At 42.3% G+C, this 22,710-nt stretch overlaps 1 protein-coding gene across 1 annotated transcript in view; it reads left to right on the top strand.

Moving 5' to 3' along the window:
* The window catches only part of GAD2 (glutamate decarboxylase 2), a 90,492-nt gene that overhangs the window by 55,487 nt on the left and 12,295 nt on the right, over positions 1 to 22,710 (top strand). Inside the window, exons 11-13 of the mRNA XM_030940805.1 lie at positions 2,866 to 2,930; positions 10,307 to 10,385; positions 15,550 to 15,699. Of these exons, the coding sequence (XP_030796665.1) occupies positions 2,866 to 2,930; positions 10,307 to 10,385; positions 15,550 to 15,699 (294 nt within the window). The remainder of the gene's footprint in view (positions 1 to 2,865; positions 2,931 to 10,306; positions 10,386 to 15,549; positions 15,700 to 22,710) is intronic.

The raw sequence follows: 22,710 nt of genomic DNA, 5'->3' as shown, positions 1-22,710 counted from the left end.
AATGTCCTTGGATGTTTTTCATCTGGTATACACGAAGGAAATTTCTTTTCTTTTTTTTTTTTTTAACTTGATCAGCTTATTTTCAGAGTGGTGATATTAAAGCTTTTAAAGATGGCTGAAGCAAATTAGCACACAACTCACGCAGTACACACCATGCACCAGAAGCATCCCGAGGCTGATTATACCTTAATGTCCCCAACATGGTAATATTTGTATTTCTATAATCAGTACCCAAGCTGACCACTTTGTTCTCAATTCATGGAGCCATTGCATTCATGGAGTAATATAACCTACGCACACAGTCCCACTCTTCCTCACTTACCGGAATGGTCAAAAGAGTAAAAAGGAGTTGCATTTATGTAGGAAACCCAGAGAATTAAACAACAACAACAACAACAACAACAACTGAAGCTCAAGTTAGATATTCCTATATTTAGAGGAAAATAGGCTTGACAACTTCCTCCTAAATAAGGACCACCAAAGTTCCAATTCTTTAGCTTGGTCAGCTAAGAAGATAGATTATATTTGAAACGTTTTGACTTCAGGCCTTGTCACACTAAAAAATAATGAAGGTGTTCCCTCCAGAACATTTTCCAATGAAAAAAAATGTGTTAAGTTTTAGGACTGAAGGGATTTAAGTTTACATTAGTATTACGCCAAGTGTGGTTTGAAGATTAGCTGCCACCTGCAAACTATTAGTGATCCATATGAGATAAAGAGTTTGTGCCAAACCATTATCAATCACAAACCATCACAAACTAAGCGCGATGCTTGGCTCAGCTGATAATTTTTTCATTGCAAGACTTTCTCAGTGAAGGAAGGCATAAGTTGATGTTCATTCGAGCGCAAGATCCTTATATTGTCATGGGCCAGCACTGGGTCTAAGCCAGGGCTATAACAATGATCTAGCCCTGGCTAGATCATTTTGGCTTTATAATAATTATTCAGACCAAATTAATGCTCTTTTTTTTTCCTTTTTGAGACAGAGTCTTGCTCTGTCACCCAGGCTGGACTGCAGTGACATGATCTCAGCTCACTGCAACCTCTGCCTCCAGGGTTCAAGCAATTCTCCTGCCTCAGCCTCCCGAGTAGCTGAGATTATAGGCGTGCGCACCCATGCCCAGCTAATTTTTGCATTTTTAGTAGAGATGGGATTCTCCATATTGGCTGCTCTCAAACTCCTGACCTAAGGTGATCCACCTGCCTTGGCCTCCCAAAGTGCTGGGATTACAGGCGTGAGCCACCGTGCCCGGCCTCATTAATGCTCTTTTCTTTAGGAGCAGAACATTTCCACAGACTTAGCATTTCCATTATTCCAGAGTATTCCTGCAAAGCAATCACCCATCTTCTTTACTCTGCCTGATTCACATGTGAGTCGTTCATTAGGCTACCAGAGCCCCTTTCATTTTACGTATGAGGACACTGAGAAAAGACTGAACCGCCCAGTGCCATTAGTGACCTGGGCCTCAGGACTGGAAACCCTGTTAGGCCTTGCTGGCTGATTCAGGAAGAGGATTACCTGACAACTTCAAAAATGAGAATGTCTGTGTGTCCTGAGCCAGCAGAAGCTATGGGCCATTCCTCTGGGTCTCCTACTTAAATTAGAACTAGGGAATCTTTTAACCAGTTTTATTAGCTTTTCTTTGAAACATACCAAGTTTACCACTTACTCTTATTAGCTTTAACATTCATACATTCTATAAAGTAGAAAGAATCTTAAAATAGTACACGTTTGGAATATTACATAATTTTTCAAAGTGCAAAAGAACTGGGCCAGGCGCAGTGGCTCATGCCTGTAATCCCAGCACTTTGGGAGGCGGAGGCAGGTGGATCACCAGAAGTCAGGAGCTCAAGACCAGCCTGGCCAGCATGGTGAAATCTCATCTCTACTAAAAAGACAAAAATTAGCCAGGTGTGATGGCGGGTGCCTGTAATCCCAGCTGCTTGGGAGGCTGAGACAGGAGAATTGCTTGAACCCGGGAGGCAGAGAGGTTGCAGTGAGCCAAGATCACACCATTGCACTCTAGCCTGTGTGACAAAAGCAAAACTCTGTCTCAAAAACAAAACAAAACTAAAAAAGAACTGAACTTACAACAAAAGGTGGGGGGAAGCAATTATATCAAAAAGGAATTTTATAATCCCTTTAAAATTATCCTAGAATTAATTGTACACACAGAGGAAAGAAAGTTAATACTTCCAAATTAATCTCCATCTTGACATTCTGTTTTTAAAGGAGATTACTACACCAATTCAAATCTTCAACATTGATCAAGTACAAAATTTTAAGATGTGTTCTAATTGCTTAGCTAATTAACTGGTATGAATCTTTGCTGCTTGTGGATTTTGGGTGGGGGTTTTTTGGACCCAGAAATTATCCAAAATCACACATCAGTGAAATAGAGTTATGAAGCCACTTCCTATTTCTGGAATCATTTAGACTTGTCAAAAGAGTTTTCCCTGCAACCTGGAAGCTGTTTAATGCCCCTCCTGCCCATCTTCTCTGCCTTACACTGTGGGGACCACAGGGTTTCTCATTCTGAGAACATGACTTCACGAGGACTAACAGTGCCGGTGATAGGTTTGGGAGAGGGTCTTTCTCCCTCTCCTGTGGACCAAGAACTATGCCTCCAAGGTGGCTCCTTACACCCATATAAATGTGGGATGGAGTCTGGAGACCTTAGAATGGCCCTTCAGTGTAAACTCTGAAGGTTAGTGCCAGAAGAAGGTGGTCAACTTCCTAAGTGGCCTGGGGTCAAGGAGATCATTTTCACCCTAAGAGACTCTCATTAGTCTGGAAGACACCAGACTATAGAAATCTAGGCAATGACAAACTGCTACCATTTTCCTTGTATGATCTTTTTTCAGGCAGCTTGGGGTGGAGGATTACTGATGTCCCGAAAACACAAGTGGAAACTGAGTGGCGTGGAGAGGTATGTTGCATTTTTCTTATTAACAACATAAAGTGTTAAAAGCTAACTGTGAAACACAAATTACAATCAATTTCCAGGAACTCTTGGAATACTGAGTGAGCTCACTCTATTCAGTGCTTTTGTTCCTTACCTTATGTGATGTTACATTCATGAATATGGGTAAATAACAGAAAAAGCAAATATGTAAATATTATGTGTAAACAACAGAAAAATCAGAATACACATCAAGTGACCCAGGTAGAATGTCTTCCAGACATAGAGATTCCTATCTAGGGTCTATTCCTGGGATCTCTGCACCAACCACAAAACTTGTTTAAAACCTGCAGGCAACCCACGTTTTTCTAGGGAGAAGATTTATAGCTTTCATGTTTCATAAAAGGATAATATCCACTGCTTAAAAAAATAATAATAATAATAATAATTTTGCAAAGCAAATAAGCACCTTATAACTTATCAGTGTTGAAAGTTTTGGCTTGGGGTCTAAGATTGCCAGTTCACTTAAAGTGAAACATACTAGCAATAGCCTCATCTCATGGTTTCATTCCCGGAATAACCTTTCTCCGACACAGCTCCGACTGATGCTGCAGAGCACCTTTTATTTAGAGCCTACGCAGAAGACTGTTGAGAAATGCTGAAAAACACAAAGGCAGTGGTATCTGATTAGCATAAAGCACATTCAGGTCCAAAGAAAAGAGAAAAACAGAATGCAAAATACAGGCTCTGGTTCTGAACCACATGCAAGGGGAGCCCAGTTCTCTCATCACAACATGGCAGGTCAGACACAGTGGTGAGCTCTGACACTCCAGGCGACCAAGAAAGCCTGAATTCATCAGAGACTGCCAAATGCCCACCATCCCCTGCCAAGTCCCCAGATGCTGCCCAGCAAAAGCGTCACACTGGCTCTGCCACTAGACATCTTGGCACAGTTTCTGTTCCAGGACAAGGAGAGACGCTGATGGAGCGCAGAAGCACTTGTGAGCCCTGGGCATGCGGAAGGCCCAGGCCAGAGTGGCTGCGTAGGGTGTGTGATGTGACACCCGGGCCTAAAACGCACAGAGAACCCGTGAGTGTGGAAAGAGAGGGGTAGGGTGACTGGGCTGGAGTCAAGAGCGTCCCGCTGAATTAATGGAAAGAAAGCAAAAAAGAGTTGGGTTATACCAGCTAAGGCCCATGTCAGAAGGGTCACTGTCCCTGAGTCTGATGGCCGGGGTCAGGGCCTGGCCTGGGCACAGCTGGGTTAAGGCACCTGGAGCCCCCCAAGTTCTGATTGCAGGGCGCCATTTAGACGCTGGTGGATGAGGGTAGGTGTGTCTCCCTCCCAGAGTCAGCCAGTGCCAGGCCTCTGCTCTTGGACCCTTGGGGCTTCTCCCAGGCCTAATCCCTTTCCACCATGAAGATCTGCAAGAATGCAGAAACTTAAGGAAGAGGCAATGAAGTAAACAGAGAGAGACAATAAAAGAGAGAGAAAGAGAACAACTTGAAAGGTGCCTGCCCGCACGATCAGAACAAGAATTAAATTCATGTGCTTTCAAGAGAGGTGGCCTATCTACAGGTCTTTCTCTTCTGTGAGTTTCTGACTGGCACAAAAAGTCTGTTACTTTACCTTTGATGCCACCTGCGACTGCACGTGCTGAAAGTCCTGGCACATCTTCCACTTAAAAACTCACTAAATTACCTACCCTGAGCCTTAGAAAAATAAACACCCACACGATTCTGTACCAAAGACTATTATTTGAGAGCAAAGCTTAGAACGTTCATCAGGGAACACAGAGTTCCCTCGTACTGCCACAATTCTTGAAACTGTACTGTAACTAAACTTTTCAAATGGAATAACCATATATGAAGTCCTAAAAATGAGGGGGCTACTGGTGTTCCACTCTGAGCAGAATCCCCTTAGCTACCCATTTACCCGAGGATACCCCTCTCTCACTGACTTATTAGCAAAAGGCATACTTTCTAAGTGAATACAGTTGGAAGACCAGTGGAAACCACTTAATGTGTATGGCCACAAGTTTAAGAAAGAAATGTGTCTCACTTAGGGAATGACATGTTTTCAAGCTCCGCAAACCAAAGTTTAGAACTCACTCTAAAAGCAGAGGAAATCCATGGTCAATTCTTGTCCCCAAATCCAGAGGCTCCTTCGTAGTCACAGGGGATCTGAATGCCATTCTCACACAAAATGGCACAAGGGGACCGGGCACAGTGGCTCTTGCTTGTAATCCCAGGACTTTGGGAGGCAGAGGTGGACGGATCATTGAGGCCAGGAGTTCAAGACCCACCTGGGTAACAGAGTGAGACTCCATCTCTACAAAAAGATTTTTTTTTTTTTTAATTAGCCAGGCATGGTGGCATGCATGGCTGTGGTCCTAGCTACTCAGGAGACTGAGTGAGGCAGGAAGATCACTGGAGCCCAGGAATTCAAGGCTACAGTGAGCTATGATGGCACCACTGCACTCCAGCCTGGGCAACAGAGTGAGACCCCATCTCTAAAAAAATTTAAAAAATAAAAATAAATAAATAAATAAATAAATAAAATGGCACAAACACCTGGACCCCTGACTGGCATCCCCTTTGAGAACCAACCAAATACTCAGAAAACAGCTCTCTTCCTTGCTAGCACTGTCAAAATGCTGCTGAGAGGGTATGCCACAAGCCCTGAGACTCCAGAGCATGACTCTGTGTATTGTCCTTTTATTTCTTTTTCTTTTTATTTATTTATTTTTGAGGTGGAGTCTCACTCTGTCACCCAGGCTGGAGTGTGGTGGTGCAATCTTGCCTCACTGCAACCTCTGCCTCCTGGGTTCAAGCAATTCTCCTGCCTCAACCTCCTGAGTAGCTGGGGTTACAGGTATGCACTGCCATGCCTGGCCAATTTGTTTGTTTGCTTGCTTGCTTGTTTGTATTTTTAGTAGAGATGGGATTTCACCATGTTGGCCAGGCTGATCTTGAACTCCTGACCTCAAGTGATCTACTCGACTCAGCCTCCCAAAATGCTGGTATTACAGGCGTGAGCCGCCGCACTGGCCTCTGCATCATACTGACTGGTCTTTAGTCCCTCCTGCCCACAGGCTGCTGCTTACCGTAATCATCCTCTGATGTGTTCCACTCTCAAGGCTTTCAGTCCCAGCTGAAGGTGCTGGTGCAGTTTCTGCCGCATCACCAGTTACCCTCACGCCCGCCCTGAGAGCCAGGCGTTCAGGATTTAATTCAATCATTGCTGAACCTCTGTCATATGCAAGTCATAGCGCGTGGCACTGTGTGGGTGCAAAGACGGGTATGATATAAAGCCTATCTTCAAGGAGTTTAGAATCTAGTGGAGAAGATTGTCAGTGAACAGTGGATTAAAATTCAAGGCAAGGAAGCAAAGACTGGAGAGACAGACATGGAAGCTGATCGGAGAGCACAGAGAAAGGAATGATTCCTTCTGTGATTACAGAGAGGTTTCGCCAAGCAGAGCAACATTAGAGCTGAGCATCATGGCATACAGGGTACTTCATCAGGCAGAAATGGAAAAGGGCATTCAGGCTGAAGAGACACGCAAGTGTGAAAGTGCACAATGTCTTGGAGAAAGTTCAAACAAGTTTGGTTGGAGGATGACATGGTTTCACAGCAGTGGCCAGGTCATGGAGGGGAGGTACAGAAGTCTTGGCCAGCCCCCAGGGCCTTCCCACAGAGCCAGGTCAGAATCCACGGGGGTTCTTTCCGCGGAACATAGATCCCTGAGCTGGGAGTCACTGCTGTGTGGCTACCATTATGCGTGGAGATTATCAGATTCCTTGGGGGGACAAAACGCATCGAAAACCTTTGCTGCAGGAGCCCTAGCAGGCTTTGAGCAGAGGTGCAATGTGATCTCACCTGTGTTCTGGCATTAACTCCGCATTAGAGAGGAGATGGGAGCCAGGGACAGACTGGAAGCTGTTAAGCTCTTAGGAACGTCCAGGTGCAGGACAGGAGAGAAGCTGAGTGTGACCTAAGCTGTAGTAGCAGAGAAGGAAGTAAGTGGATGGACCTAGGAGACGGGGAGAGAGAACTGTAAGGGGCAGTATCAAGACAGGGGAAGAAAAGAGTGAAACCAAGGACGACAGTGAGGTTTGGAGGCTGGAGGCCTGGAAGGAAAGTGGTGCCAGGCACACAGAATATAGAGGAGAAAGAATCAATCTAGAAGGTTGAGCAGTAGAGAGTGGGGCCTATGGATTTGAGGCACAAATAAGAGCACAGGGAGCTGTCTTACAACAGCCCTGTGGGATTCAGTTCTCTCCAACTTACACAAACTGCAGAAGCCACATGACTGAATCCCACAGCAAAGTGTTTTAAAATGAACCTGAGGCTGTTTTTTTTGTTTTTTTTGTTTTTTGCTTTTAACAAATTGCCAACATTTCTTAAATCAAGGCCATGTCATCGAATCAATCTGCAGGGCTTATTGCCATCTTTTTTTGCCATCTTTATGCCTCTGAGAGAGAGGTGGGACAGAGAATTCAGTGACAGGTGGTTGTGAGCCTTGGCAGCTTCTCTTCTGAAAAGACAAATAGGCCCCCGCGTAGAGATAAACACCACAGTCAGACATGGAAGACAGCTGTTTTTCTCTCCCATCAGGCATTCTTATTGACAAAGCTGAGTTTATCAGAGTTAGACATCTAGCCGTAGAACATGATGGAATGTATAGAATGGCTGTGTGTACATACGTGCACAGTGTCACCAAATTCACAAATGACGGAGATGAAATCCATAGCAAAAGCCAACCTTATTTAATGCTCACTGCCTGTTAAGCACAGTTCTAAGCACTTTACCTAAATATTTATTACTATTCTCCTTTTCTAGATGAGGAAATCTAGGCACAGAGAGGTTAAGTAACTTGCTCAAAGTCACACAGCTAGGAAGTGATGAAACCTGAATGAAAACCCATACTATCTGGCTCCTGAGGGCTTCCCCCTTAACTATTATGTCTGCTTTATAGCCTAGGGTCCTGACTCCAGGGTCATTCTACAGAGCAAGGAGATATTTTCTTGGAGGGAACTTTTAGTACCTCAATGCTGTTATTATTCATTAAGTCATTTAGTCTTCTCTCCAGGGATAGTTATCTGACCATGAACTACCTTTGCTTCTAATTCCTCAATTGCATTCATAAATGTATCTGACAACCAGTGTCAGAGCCAGAGAAAGACCAGAAGCTGAGCTAGACTATTCGTTGGCTCAGATAAGATCCCCAGGCCAGTGAGCGCTCTGACTGACTGACATGCCCTTCATCAAATGAATGAATGGGGTCTTTCCTAGCTTCTCATTTTTTCCCAAGGCTGTCACACCCAGAGAGGTGGGAACTGGGTGAGCCCATGTCCGTCGTACAGCCAGACGGGGCAGCAATCCATGGCTCTCTGGAGGCAACTGCCACGGGTTATTCTACTGTAATACTTGCCTTCCTCCTTTATGCCACTCATGGAACTCCACTGCCAGGGCCCCTCAGTCTCTCTGGAGACAAGCGCAGAGGCTCATCTTACCCAGTAAATGTATGAAGTGAGCCATGGCATTCACAATGGGAGCAGTCGCTTTTCCCAGAATCAAAAGAGGAGCACAGTGGAAGTGCGGAAGAGAAGTCACAGAAGTTAAACAAGGTCACAGAGATCATACTGAAAGAATCTGGGGCCTTAAAAAATTAAGCAAGATTTAACAAAGTGAAGCAAAGGGAGATGGTGTTCCAGGAAAAGGAAATAGCATAATAAGACCCAGCAGTATGATAACAGAATTCTCTGAGAACAAAAGATAATCTGGCATGATGAAATGGATAAAGAAAAGGGAAGAGACACAAGGCCTAAGGCGTAGCTGGGGCTTGCCCCAAGGGCTGCAGGAGCCATACCCTGCAGTTTGGAATTTGGGCTGGAGGTGAAAGAAAACTGTCAGTGATTTCAGAGGAGAGGGCCATAAACAGAGATCGAAAATAATTCTGGTGCCAAGTGAAGGATGAAATGGAGACCGAGTCAGTTACAACACAATTGCTGAATCCAGATTAAAATAATGAGAATTATTATTAAAGGAATCTGAACCAGGACTACAGCTCAGACTTTTGAAATAATGTAAATCCCTGAGCAGGGAATCTCTGCTGTGTGAGCCACTGTTACTGATGAGAGAACATCAAATTTCCCCAAGGTGTGAGGCAAAAAAAGACGGAACTCTCCCCTGCTGTGGGAGCCACAGCACATCTCATCTGCAGTCTGGAAAGAAAATAACTCTGGATTAGGAAACAGATGGAAGCACGGGCCTCGCCAGAAGCTACTACAAGGAAAGGACGCATCTGAGAAATTTGGGCATCAATTGATTAGAAAGGAAAAATTGAGTTAAGCGTGAAATGAGCCCTCTCTTTGAGCTCCAGGCCACTGCGATAGCAAGGACCATAGAGGTACAGGAGGCCGCCGCCCTCACTGGCCAGGTGCTCTGGCCATCACTGGCCGAGGGAGAGACTCTGGACTGGATGATCCCAATGACTCTAAGCTGTGCCCTGAGACCACCGTGGAGGCAGGGTGCATGCGGCCACTGGAGCTGGGGCACGCCACATGGAGACCCACACCCTCACCTGCTATTTCTGTGGACAAAGAAAAGTTGCAGTGTGAGCTCCGAAAAACTGAGACAGGTCTCAGTTAATTTTGAAAGTTTATTTGGCCAGGGTTGAGGACTCATGCCTGTGACACAGCCTCAGGTGGTCCTGACAACATGTGCACCGGGTGGTCAGAGCACAGTTTGGTTCTATGCATTGTAGAGAGATACAAGACATTGATCAACATATGTAAGATGAACACTGGTTTGGTCTGGAAAGTCGGGACAACTCAAAGTGCGGAGGGGCCTTCCAGGTCATGGGTAGATAAGAGACAAATGGTTGCATTCTTTTGAGTTTCTGATTTGCCTTTCCAAAGGAGGCAATCAGATATGCATTTATCTCAGTGAGCAGAGGGGTAACTGAATAGAATGGGAGGACAGGTTTGCCATAAGCAGTTCCCACCCTGACTTTTCCCTTTAGCTTAGTGATTTTGGGGGTCCGAGATATTTTCCTTTCACACATCTTTAAGAGTCTACTTTGTGTTTACTAAATACAGTGTCGTGGGAGCATGGGATGGGGGAGAGGGTTGAAAAATTATCTATTGGGTACAGTGGTCACTATTTGGGTGCTGGGTACACCAAAAGGCCAGACTTCACCACTACGCCCTATAGGCATGTAGGAAATCTACACTTGTACCCCCTCAATCTGTTTAATTTTGTAAATTAAAATAAATAAATACACTTCGTGTCCATCTGGATTCTGAGAAACGTACCAAGAAACTGAAGCTCGGTTGCACGTGCCCTGAGCCTGTCAGGGTGGAGTGCCACCCGCTTACATGATTTGTTTATTTTAGGGCCAACTCTGTGACGTGGAATCCACACAAGATGATGGGAGTGCCTTTGCAGTGCTCTGCTCTCCTGGTTAGAGAAGAGGTATGTCTCTCCTGACTCTGTGTCCCAGTTCACACGTGGGTTTGACTGTCTTTGTGCGGTTAACTTTCTCTGGAAATGTCAGGATCACCGGGTCTTCTCTATGGTGCTACTCACATTCCCCAGAGAGCCCTTTCTAGATTCCTGTCTTCAGGGTGAAGGTCTGGTGCCTAACGGGGAAGAAAGGGTAAGAGGACCTCAACTTTCAGAACATAAACTTTGACCTAATCTCCATGTTTTCAGTATGATATCCCTTTCCTCAACTGTTCCTGCATTCCCCCAATCCAGAGACCCTCTATGTCACTCTCTCAAAAAATTAAATTTCCAGGTTTTTTTCTGGAATCTGAGAGATCATTTTTCCTATATAAGAAATATACATGATATAGGATTCAGGTTAGTGTTGGGATCCAGGTCCATAACATGTATATGTATGTGTGCGTGTTCTATCTCTCATGATTACAGTCTATCTATTTAATATTTAAAGCCATTATTCAGAGTGTAAGGAAGCTGCATCCTTATTAACCAGAAAAGAGGAGCGGCATCAACGAGCACTTTCATTCAAGATGGTTCTGTTGACCAGGCCTAGGGCCGTTCTCAGTAGGTGAGCACTGTTGGTCAAGGCCACTGCGTCTCCCTTCCATGACGCCAGGCAGGACTCATACTTCCTCACTCCCGCATTTTTTTGCTGATGAAACCCAAATAAGGAGTTTCAGATGATCCCCATTAAATTTTATCTTCTTAGCATTACTAAAGCAACCCCAGATTAAAAGAATTTTTAAATGTTGATCTTCATTTACTTTTTTTTTTGTTTGTTTGAGACAGCGTCTCATTCTGTCACCCAGGCTGGAGTGAAGAATGGTGCGATCTTGGCTCACTGTAATCTCTGCCTCCTGGGTTCAAGTGATTCTCATGCCTCAGCCTCCCAAACAGCTGGGACTACAGGTGCCCACCACCACACCTGGCTAATTTTTGTGATTTTAGTAGAGAGAGGGTTTCGCCATGTTGGCCAGGTTGGTCAAGAGCCCCTGGCCTCAAGTGATCCGTCCACCTCAGCCTTTCAGAGTGCTGGATCACAGGCATGAGCCACCGTGCCCAGCCAAATATCTATCTTCATTTACTTAAAAATACTTTGCTTTTTTTCTAATTATACAGTTAACACACTATGTCAGAAAGTTGAGGCAGAACAGAAAATATAAATAAATTTAGAGTCACCTCAAATTTTTATAACTTAGGGATAACCATTATTACCATTTTTAATATTTTCTCCCACAATTTTTTCTAGAAATAAATATATTTAAAATGTATAAATAAATATATATTTATAATAAAATTGCTGTCATCTACCTCATATACCTCATATATACACGTTGATTATTCTTTATCCTTTGCACTATATTATGAGCATGATCTTCCAAAACCTGATTTGTAATGGCCTCATATTATTCTGTCACATAATTCAATGAACCATATTTCTATGGTTAAAATATTAACCAATGTTTTACAGAGTGACTTGATAGAATCCTTAAACATACACCTTTGATCACATTCCTGATTATTTTCTCAAAGTAGACTCAAAGTGGGATTGCTGGGTCAAAGAGTGTTACTACTCTGTGGTTGGTTCTTAATACCTCCTGTTGTCAACTGCAAATTTACACAGCATGCCTTCTGTGTCTTCATCAGTAATAAAAATATGGACACAGGATTGAAGACAGAAACTTCCCCTCAAAATGAGATGAATGCAATGGAAAATACCCTTTTGGACTGGGTTTTCATCAGTTAAAAATACAGTCCAATGTATTATCATCTGCCCTAGCTCATGCAAACCTCAGCTATAATTATCTCAAAGGAGAAAATAAATTTTTGTTATTTAGATTTCAACCAGATGTTTTGATAGTGGCTCCCATCATGTCCTTACAGACCAAAAGGGAAATGTGAGCCGGAGGAAAATAGAAAGATTTGGAACTGATTAGATGACTGCATCGGAAGGACCTACTGACTGGCAATTTGATGTTACCCAGGATAGAGCCTATGGCTTGGTACCTAACCTGTACCATTCAGAATATTCACGGACTGTTTGAGTAAAACATAGAAGCTGATTAATGTTTCAGATGGGAGGAGACTAGGAGGTAGAGTAAATGTGTGTAGGGATGGAATCAGAATACAAGATGATTTTTACAGACTGGACCAGTGAGCCACATCCAAAAAGGGACGTTGTTATTGGAGATCATTGTAAGTCTCTGCCCTTAGGTCTGTGTATACTGTGGTTATATTTTGATTGGACAAGGAAGGCTTGTTTCTACAGCTAAATTGTTGGACTTGTGAAAAAGGCAAAGGATGCTAGCTCTACAGGGTCAACAACGAGTCAAGAGAAAAATGCCACACAAAATACATTGATGAGATACAGGAAGTGGAGTTTCAGCTTGAGAAGGTGGTGGTCTCCCACTCTCCTCTAGCTAAACCATACCTGAAGTGCTCTGCTTAGCTCTGTACCAAATTGTCCATGGGGTTCCATCAAGCTAGATCCCAAACTGTGGGGACCAATTGGTAAACGTGTCAGAGGGATGACTGAAACAACTAAGGATGTTTAGCCTAGGGAGGAAAAGAAAAGAAAAGGGCTGAGAGGAGGATGGCAGCCTTTACCATTTAGAGGACTCTCAAATGGAAGAGACTGGGGTTTTTGTTGAGGCTTTGGGGAGCTGGTTTAGTAACACCAGGTGGTAGGGATTTGATGGCAAGATCAGAACACCCTGCAATTTTAGGTCTGTCTTGGGTTCAATAAAAGGAACACTTCTAAAAATTAAACTGTCCAACAGTAGGAATAAATTAATAAGGGGAGGTGATTAAATAGAGAGATTGGACAGCCACTTATTAGAAAGGGTGTAGAAATGATTCCTTTATTGAGTAGGAATAAATGAGCTCTAAATTCCCTTACAAATCCAAGAGTTATGATGCTCTGACAGCATTTCTTTTATTGGCATCCAAGGAACAGTGCTGTTCCATAAGATGGTAGTAAGTGTTCCCCAATAAGAGTTCTTAGTTTTAAAAAGGCTGGGATATATTGGTTTAGAGTTAAAAACAACTTACATTATTTCAGGGCTTATCAGGGCCCTTAATAGGCTGATATGTATTGCAATATCTAAAAAGAAAGACTAGATGATACAGAGTTTCCTACATTTATTTGAGCATGGGAATCTCTTTATGTACAGCAACTATTAATGTGTTTTAAAACACATTAGTTTGGGACATGATGGTCTGTAACCTTTTCATGTCTCATGGCTGAGAACCAGGACATCATCTCACTAAGGCCTTCTGTAGGGAAAACAGCCTCACTTTTGCTTGTCATGTTGTAGTACAATAATAAGACTGCGGCTGTCCAGCTTTTTTTTTTTTTTTTTTTTTTTTTTGAGACGTGGTCTCTTTCTGTCGCCCAGGCTGAAGTGCAGTGATGTGATCTCGGCTCACTGCAACGTCCACCTCCCGGGTTCGTGCCATTCTCCTGCCTCAGCCTCCCAAGTAGCTGGAACTACAGGTGCCCACCACCAGGCCCGGCTAATCTTTTGTATTTTTAATAGAGACAGGGTTTCACTGTGTTAGCCAGGATGGTCTCGATTTCCTAATCCCGTGATCCACCCGCCTCTGCCTCCCAAAGTGTTGGGATTACAGGCATGAGCCACACACCCAGTCGTCCAGCTTTTTTAGGGCTCACGTGTTTTTGAGTTATTTTTTTCTATCACAGTAGGAATAGGTCTGATCCTTTCAGCATTCCACACTCTCTGAGGTGGTCTTCCTTAGTATTGAGGCACCAGTGTGTGAGCTTGCATGGCCAGAGGAATAATGGCACAAAGTTTCTGTGACCATGAAACCAAATAAAAGCGAGTGTTGCAAATTTTCACGATATTGGTCTTCAAGTGAATTTTCTTTTTCGAGTTCAGTGTATTTCTACTGATCTAATACAAATACATCATATTTAATTTTTCTTATTCTGAAAAATAAGGAATGGATTCCAATATATGTGAAACCTAAACTACAAGGTAGAGTCCAGTTCTGTCATCTACCATTTCAACACTCCGTCTTTCAAAACCAAATTAAAACTGTAATTGCATTGCATTGTGTTTTAGTGTGGACAGTTTTCAGAAGTGTTCTCACTTCTAACTTCAACTAAGTGATCACACTTTAGTCTTGTCTTCTTTTGTCATGAATCACAAAAGAAACAAAACCAAATGCCAAAGCTTTTGTGAAATCACAATTAGAAGAGAACAAAATCGTCAGAGGCATCCAGTGGTTCGTGACAAATTGAAACACGGGGTTTTTAGTGAAGAGACTGGCAATACTATTTTAGTCGGAAAACATGATTCAGTCACTATTCTATGGAATAATTCAATCACTTTGCCACCCATTTCCATAGTAAGGTTACAGTGCTAGGACAAATGAATGGCCATTGACGATGAGACTTTCCACTTAACTGTCTCAAGGAATTGAGCATGCGAATGCAGCACTGAAACTCTAATCGCTCTTGAGAGAGGAACATGACATTTGAAAGATTGGTTATTTAAATTCATCTCAAAATTGCAATGTGTGTGTGTGGTTTTTGTTTTTTGTTTGTTTGTTTCTTTTTTTTTTTAGATTTCAGCATATAAAAATGATAGCAATGAGCTGTCTTAAAAGCCATGATTTCCAAAGGGAGCTCAAACTCCCTAACAGCTAAATGATAAAGTATTTGAACTAGATATGGATAGAAATACTAGAAGAACCACACTAATAATATTTCACAAAACCAAAGAGTTTCCAAAATATTTTAATCACAATGAAACCAGAATAGTATGATGTTCTCCCAAAGAAGGAGAACATTTAAATATAAATGTGTACTTCTGATTATGATTTTTATTTATCAGTTGATTTTTACAAATGCCTTCTCTTAAAAGGGAGAGTAAAAGTATAAACGTGTCCTTGCTAACCTCCATGACATTTGACCCTGAGCCATTGATCCCACAGAGTTGACCATTACAACAACCTAGACACTCCTGTCCAGAATTCTTTTTTTCGTTTTGTTTTCTTTCTCTAAGATATGCAATGTCTCTTACTTTCATTTTTTTCTTATTAATTTTTACCAATATAAATCTAATGAGTAATCAGTAGAATTTCCTAAATTTTCTCTTCTCTCTTGTAGGGATTGATGCAGAATTGCAACCAAATGCATGCCTCCTACCTCTTTCAGCAAGATAAACATTATGACCTGTCCTATGACACTGGAGATAAGGCCTTACAGTGTGGACGCCATGTTGATGTTTTTAAACTATGGCTGATGTGGAGGGCAAAGGTGAGTGTGTATGGACCAGCTAAATGACAACTAAAAACAGAACCTTTATCTGGTCACCCCTATTATGAAATGTCAAAAAAAGTGATTTCCAAATTGAAATTCCTTACCCAAGATTTGCTTTCTCTTTTTGTTTTTGAGACGGAGTCTCTCACTCTGTCACCCAGGCTGGAGTGCAATGGTGCGATCTTGGCTCACTGTGAGCTCCACCTCCCGAGTTCACATCATTCTCCTGCCTCAGCCTCCCGAGTAGCTGGGACTACAGGCACGTGCCACCGTGCCTGGCTAATATTTTTTTCGTATTTTTTAGTAGAGATGGGGTTTCACCATGTTAGCCAGGATGGTCTTGATCTCCTGACGTCATGATCTGCCTGCCTCGGCCTCCCAGAGTGCTGGGATTACAGGCGTGAGCCACTGCGCCAGGCCTTGCTTTCTTTAAACTTAACATCTAAATACCTTCATTCAACATGAGGAAAAATGTACACATATGTAACAAACCTGCACGTTATGCACATGTACCCTAGAAGTTAAAGTATGATAAAAAATAAATTAAAAATAAATATATAAATAAATATCCCCATATTTTCCTGATTCACGGTCTCCTATACCCCAGGAATGACTCTACCTTAAGGAAAAATACATGGATAGGAATCATTCCTAATCCTATCAGCCTGGTTTAATTACTGTTGAGACAAAGGGTCTTTTTGTTTGTTTGTTTCCGTATAATTGTATATTTTACATCATGGGATTATATAGAATAAACAATTTTGTGTTAAAAAAATGTAATCAAAACCATTGTTTGTTTCTTTTGTAGCCAAATTGGTTCAAATGCTCACTCATCTAGAAAACAAATCCATTTTGCTTTATATAGCAGAACACCTTGAATTTTAACAGGTGTTTATTGCTATTGTCGTTGGTTTTTGTCTACTAACGTGGTTTTTACCCAGTGATTGATGAACTGGGTAGGTGAATGCGATCTGAAAGCATAGGTTTGGAGAACAAAAAAGAAAAAGTAAAAAGCCCACCATGATAGCTTATTTTTTGACATTTCAAGGGATAACCTCTAGTTACAAAGCTTTTTCCCCCTCATCTCCCGAAATACCTACTCACTTCCTTTTATGTAGGTTCTGTGTTTCCCTCTGAATTTAACTGTAGGTGATCCCTCCTATTTTCAGCAAGGAAAACTCACCAACCAACAGTGTGCAGGACTTGCTTGGATCTAACTGTAGCCTTCCGGGAGCCTACGTTTATGTTTAAATGTAAGCAGGCTGGATAGGTCAAAGATTTTATTTTTAATTTTGACCAGATTCTTAACTTAAAGGTCACAAATTAGTGCCTGCCCAGCCAGTTTCATTTATCTCCTGCAGGAGATAAATAGACAGAGCTAGCTGTATATACTGTAGAAGCTCAAATGCAAAAAGAGGATTCGAGGAAACCTGACGTAAGAAAGTGAGAAAGGGAGAAATTAAAGGTGTCAACCTTAATAACAGAGAGAGTCTCTCTAAAAGAAAAGATGTTGATTTGGAAATAAAGCATTACAATGGGAATACATATGCCATAGTAAACTGTATGCAAATTCAAAGGAGGTAAAGGAAAACAAAAGTTTTTAAAGGAAGAAATGTGGAAGATTACATAATTGTTTTGAGATAAATATCCTTGGCTACAAAGATCAATAACAAGGGTGATGCAGTCTGAGGCTGGATAGGCAATTGCTAGGCAGATGTCTTTGCAGAAGTATTTTTTTGTGTGTGTAAGGTTGTGGTGACCTTTGAGCAAGGTTGTAATTTTTGCAGTCTTCTGTGACAGTTTTTGTTATCTGGTATACAAGGCATGAGAACCCTCTCTTCATGGTTTTCCCTGGCTCTATCTATCAGGGTTTTCTTAACATTCGTGACTCCATTTTGATTCTAATGGTGTTCACAAGGGAAAGCTGGGATACCACGAGGTCCTTTACGTTTGGTGGAGAGGCTATACATTTGGCTCTTAGGTGTGTAAATAGCCTACTTAAAGACGTAACATGCTCTGTCCCATGAGAAAATGCCAATAACTTGGTCAGCAGGAGTGAAGTATACCAGGATAAGACCAGTGAATGGGTTCTTCTGCAAGTCTGTGTAAAAAGGTAGGAACCTTGTCCACGGCAATGAATTCCTTATGCTTTTGTTTATAATTTTTTTTAAAGTAACCTAAATTACTTTAAGCAGCTTAGATGATGGGGTTCTTAACAAGAAAAAGAGGGAGTTTTTGAGTGAAGCAATGCAATCCACAAGTATTTTATGGAATCTCCTTTAAGTCCATTCTGACAAAAAGATGCAGTTTAAACAGAAAGATGGTCTTGCTTAATGAAGAAGTAACTCTTGGGTGGTTTCCAGGGATGGCTGGACTGTACATCCTTCAGGGAAGCCTGCTTAATGGTGTTTACTCCAGCAGAACTTTTTTTACATGTTGCTAAATATCAGGCAGCTACAAGAAGCTAAACATCAGGAGCTTTACATGAAGTGAAGCTCCACAGTGTTGCCCGGTAACGGTGGACTGATGGGCCCCCTTCCTTTTTTGAAAATTGACAACCCAACAAGGACAGGTACCTGGTCCCCACCACCCAATGGGAGACTCATTCTGCTAGCAATGACACTTTCATTTGGAAGAAAAACCCAAAGCAATCAAGAATGTAAACTATTGATATACTTCCAAGCCGCTTTAAAATGAGCAGGTTTTTCCTTTCATTGATTGGTGGGGATTACAAAATGATGAATGTAAATATCAGGTAGCAAGCTGAGAAAACCTTGATCTCTGAATATTGTGCCAAGTTCCCTCTTACTTCAAGGGTCATTCTTTGTGTCTTTTTTCCCCTGTGGTGTTTTTATTAAGATAATGATCATCAGCAATATTTCCACGAAAACATTTCTCTCACGGTTCATCAGATTCTGCTGCTCCCTTTCCATCTGAAGCCTCCTCTCCAGCAGGGGCAGCCCAGGTTCCTAGAGAAATAACATGGAGGGCATCAAGTGTGAATCAAACAGCAGGACCAGATGAAGCCGGAAATAAAGGGAAGGGCCTCATGAAGTCACTGGGGAAGGGGATGAAAAGAGGAAATCACAGCCACTGCATTACTTATTATTTTATTTCTTTGTGGAAATACCTCAAATATCTAGACATCTAAGTGGCAAAAACTTACACTTTGTTTTCAATCTAAACCTTTGTGAGTTTTTTTTTTTTTTTGAAAAATGAAATGATAATCATTATTAAAGTAATAAGCTTAGTCCTACAATCTAGATAAAAGGTGGGATAATTGTACTCACATCAAAGCTCTCCCTTTAGCCATGCCGGCCAAGGAAGAAGTCATCCTTTTCCTGCAACAAGAGCCATGAAAGAGTTGGCTATGATGTTGAATCTTGCCTCCCCACAGGAATGAGGAAACAATCTGGATAAGAGTAAGGAGGAGGAGGAGGAAGAACATAGCATTAATTCAGTAAACCCTCTGTGATCAGACCTGCCTGGAGAATTCGGTGTTTTCCACATTTTCTCCTAAGAAAAATCCCATGAAAAATAGCCTAAGTATAAATTATTATTATTTGAACTGATCTGCTAATGACTAATGGAGCTAAATGCACTGATGACAGCCATCATATTAAGTCCAAATTAACTTGATTAGAACAAATTTATGCAAAAAATAAGACCCCTGATTTAGGATGCTAAGAGGCATACTAGCTGGTTAAGATATGGATGTTTATCATCAGCAGAGGCCCAGTGCCTACTCTCAACTCTCTTCTTAGGGAGTCGGCCTTTCATTTTGTCTGCATTTTATTAAATAATCCTAGAACCTAATGATTATTTCCCAATGTTGACAGATTCCTACAGTGGCTAAAACTCAGTAGCCGACAAAAGTAAGTAAATAAACTTAAAATTACATCTCCCCAACACTTTTTTTTTTTTTTTTTTTTTTTTGGAGATAGAGTCTCGCTCTGTTGCCCAGGCTGGAATGCAGTGGTGCGATCTCAGCTCACTCACTGCAGCCTCCATCTCCCGGGTTCAAGCGATTCTCCTACATTCCCTTTTTAGGTCTACAGGAATGGCTTCGTTCATAACAACCAAGGTTTCATAGCAAATCTCGGGGTTTGTATGTAGTCATACAAATCAGCAGTTTTCCTTGGTTTTTTGTGATTAGCTTTGCTAATTAAAAATGTGGATAAAGAGGGACTGGCAAATGGCTGGAGGAAAAAAAACACCAGGAAAAAATTATTAAAGGGAAATAGACATCTGGCATCCTTTGCCGAAAATGACAGAATGTTTACTTTCTCTCTAAAATAAAATTTATTTTAACAAGTAGATATTCAGCATCTATTATCGTGTCTAATACTGAATGGAATAAGGAGGCTCTCATTTTCCAGACAGGATAAGACAAATGCACAGAAATCCATTATAAAAGACAGATTAGGACTGATCACAAAAGAAATCCAGACACATCTGGGGAATTTAAAGAATGGAGAGCTCATTCCTAGTATAAGAATCGAGATGATTTGCAAAGAGATGGCCTTTGAGATGGGACTTGAACAGGATAGGTAGAAAAAGTAGGATTTCACCCAGCAGTGCTGTGAGAAGGCCATTCCAAGGAGTGGTTGAGCAGGAGTTCAGTGTGTATTTTGAGAGTAAGGGAGAGTCTAATTCACTGAAGGGCAACTTGGGAGCTACATGCCAGGTGAGAAGTAACAGAGCCTGAACTAGGGTGGGAGCAGCAAAAATTGAGATAACAGCAAGGGATTCAGTAGTTATTTCAAAAGCACTGTCTCTGGGGCCTGAGAATGTTTATAAAAGCATTTCAGGAAGCAGAGAATGATCACGACCAGCTCTCAAGATGTTAAACCCCAAGACCACATGGAGGGAGCAGCTGAATACTTGGATGGTGAGGTTGCTGAAGAAGATCACATAAACATTGTTCATCTTCCTAAAATTCTGGTTTGGGAGTCTGAGGTGGGGCTTAAGAATCTACATTTTTAACACAAATAATCCGGTTCTGATATAGATCATTCCTCAGAACATACTTTGTAAAAGGCTTCAAAGTTATTCACTTATTCATTCAACAAATACACATTGAGCACCTAATATGCACTCAGCACTGCTCAGAATGTGGAGGATTTAACAGTGAACAAAAGAAACATAAACCTGTGCCCTCATGGAGTATGTGTTGCAGCCAGGTCAATCTAAACTAGTTCTACGTGTGTGAGTCAGGAGGAGCTAAATAAAACCATCTTTCTCCAGAAACTCCCCCAGCGGAATCTTGACACTGGAGTCCAGCCTTTCACTTAGGAGTGCCTGTCCAAGCCTTCAGCATCCTGCACAGGGGTTCAGGCTATGGGGACGTGATCCCTGATAAAGTTTGACATGTGCTTCTGTCATTCTCACCGTAAGAGCTGCGTGGCATGTAATTTAATGGATGAAAGTATTTAATGAATGAAAGAATTTTGAAGAATCTCTCAAAAGCCTTCAAAACCTTGAAAATAAAATGTGGATCTTAATCCCATAAATATTCAATATGAACAGGAGGCACCCAGGGCACACTAGAGTTTTCTGTGTCACTCCCCATGTATGTCTTTAGCCCCCAACTAATGGGGCAATCACACGACCCCATCATCCCCATAGCAAGGTCCCAGACCAGGGGAACCAGAGGTCTCACATTCTGGTCTTTAGTAATCCCATTGCTGTTGCAGTGCAAATTCTTCTTCATGGGAAATCAGAGAGGCATCATCATTCCCATCTGATCAGAGAGATTAGCCGATGCTATTCAGCAGGACAGGGTCAGAGTCAGACTGGTCATGCCATAGCCAAGATCAGACATGCAAAAGTTTAAACCCAGCTCCAGACTGGTCCAAAGGATCCAGGTTGGAGAAGAGCAATCAGCTTCCCTCCCTTCTACTTACAGTCCATCCCAAGTGAACCCAAACTGTCAAGTCATTCCAAACCAATAATAATCTCCTTAGCACCAACAGACACACAGAGCTCCTGGTATGGGTGCTAGCCAAGCATCAGGCATCAGCCCAAGCCCTTCCTGGGGAGGCATCAGGAACCCATCAACCTCCTTGAGCCAATCAGCTGGGGCAGCAGTCTCCAAATAAGTGAATTTCTGAACCCATTTGATTTCTCCAGGGCAGCTTGTTCTTAAACCTGCTTCATACATCACAAGTCTCTGGGCTCTGTTGGGCACCCTTAGCTGAGATGATGTGATCTTGTATGAAACAGGCAAGTGGGCCCATCTCATCTCCATTACAATTGCTTTCTCTAGGTTCCCTGCTGGAGAAGTTACTGATAGGCAGGTTCAAAGTACTTCTGAGATGAGCATTGGCTTTTTCTCTAAGCTTTCTCCATCAGCACCCAGTAAACATCCAAGGAGATAAGAGGAAAGTCATTTTGAAAAGTAACTCTCTTGTGTGTCCCGATGTCAGTTAAACAGCTCCAGTCCAAGATTGTTGTGTTGGTTTTCCTAAGTCTGGATCCACGGCTTCCAGAGCCAGAAACTAAAAGAACTCAGTGATAATGTTCACTCATCATAGACACATGAGTCATTTATCTGCCCCCAAAGGAGAACTCTACAGAGCTTGACCGGCTAACAAAGCATCTGGGTACTCCCTAAATTTCCTACATCCATTTGTTCAAAGAATTCAATGAGCACCTACCCAATTTGTTCCATATCGGGTACACTGACAGACAAAGATGGGCTCTGGGAACGGAAAATGTACACGTTGGAGAGGGACTAAGCAGGCATTCTGGAGGGTCTCTAGTGATGCTTTTTATCTGCAGGAAGAGAGTAGCCCAGCCCTCCTGTTATTAATGACTTCCATGATTACTCCTGTGAATAGCAGAGGCACATTTTCCCCTTGAGTAGTCAAACTAATTGCCTGGGGAATGGAGGCTCTGGAAGAAAAGGAGTCCCTTGTAGAAAGCAGTAATGAAAGGGAACAAAAGCACCTGACGGGGAGAGCATTAAAGAGAAAACAGCGCTGAAAAAGCCTGTGGAAACAGCCT

The sequence above is a fragment of the Rhinopithecus roxellana genome, chromosome 11 (assembly GCF_007565055.1).
Source record: "Rhinopithecus roxellana isolate Shanxi Qingling chromosome 11, ASM756505v1, whole genome shotgun sequence".
Classification (NCBI taxonomy): domain Eukaryota; kingdom Metazoa; phylum Chordata; class Mammalia; order Primates; family Cercopithecidae; genus Rhinopithecus; species Rhinopithecus roxellana.
The sequence above is the reverse complement of the archived record's forward strand: the minus strand, read 5'-3'. Positions and strand labels throughout refer to the sequence as shown.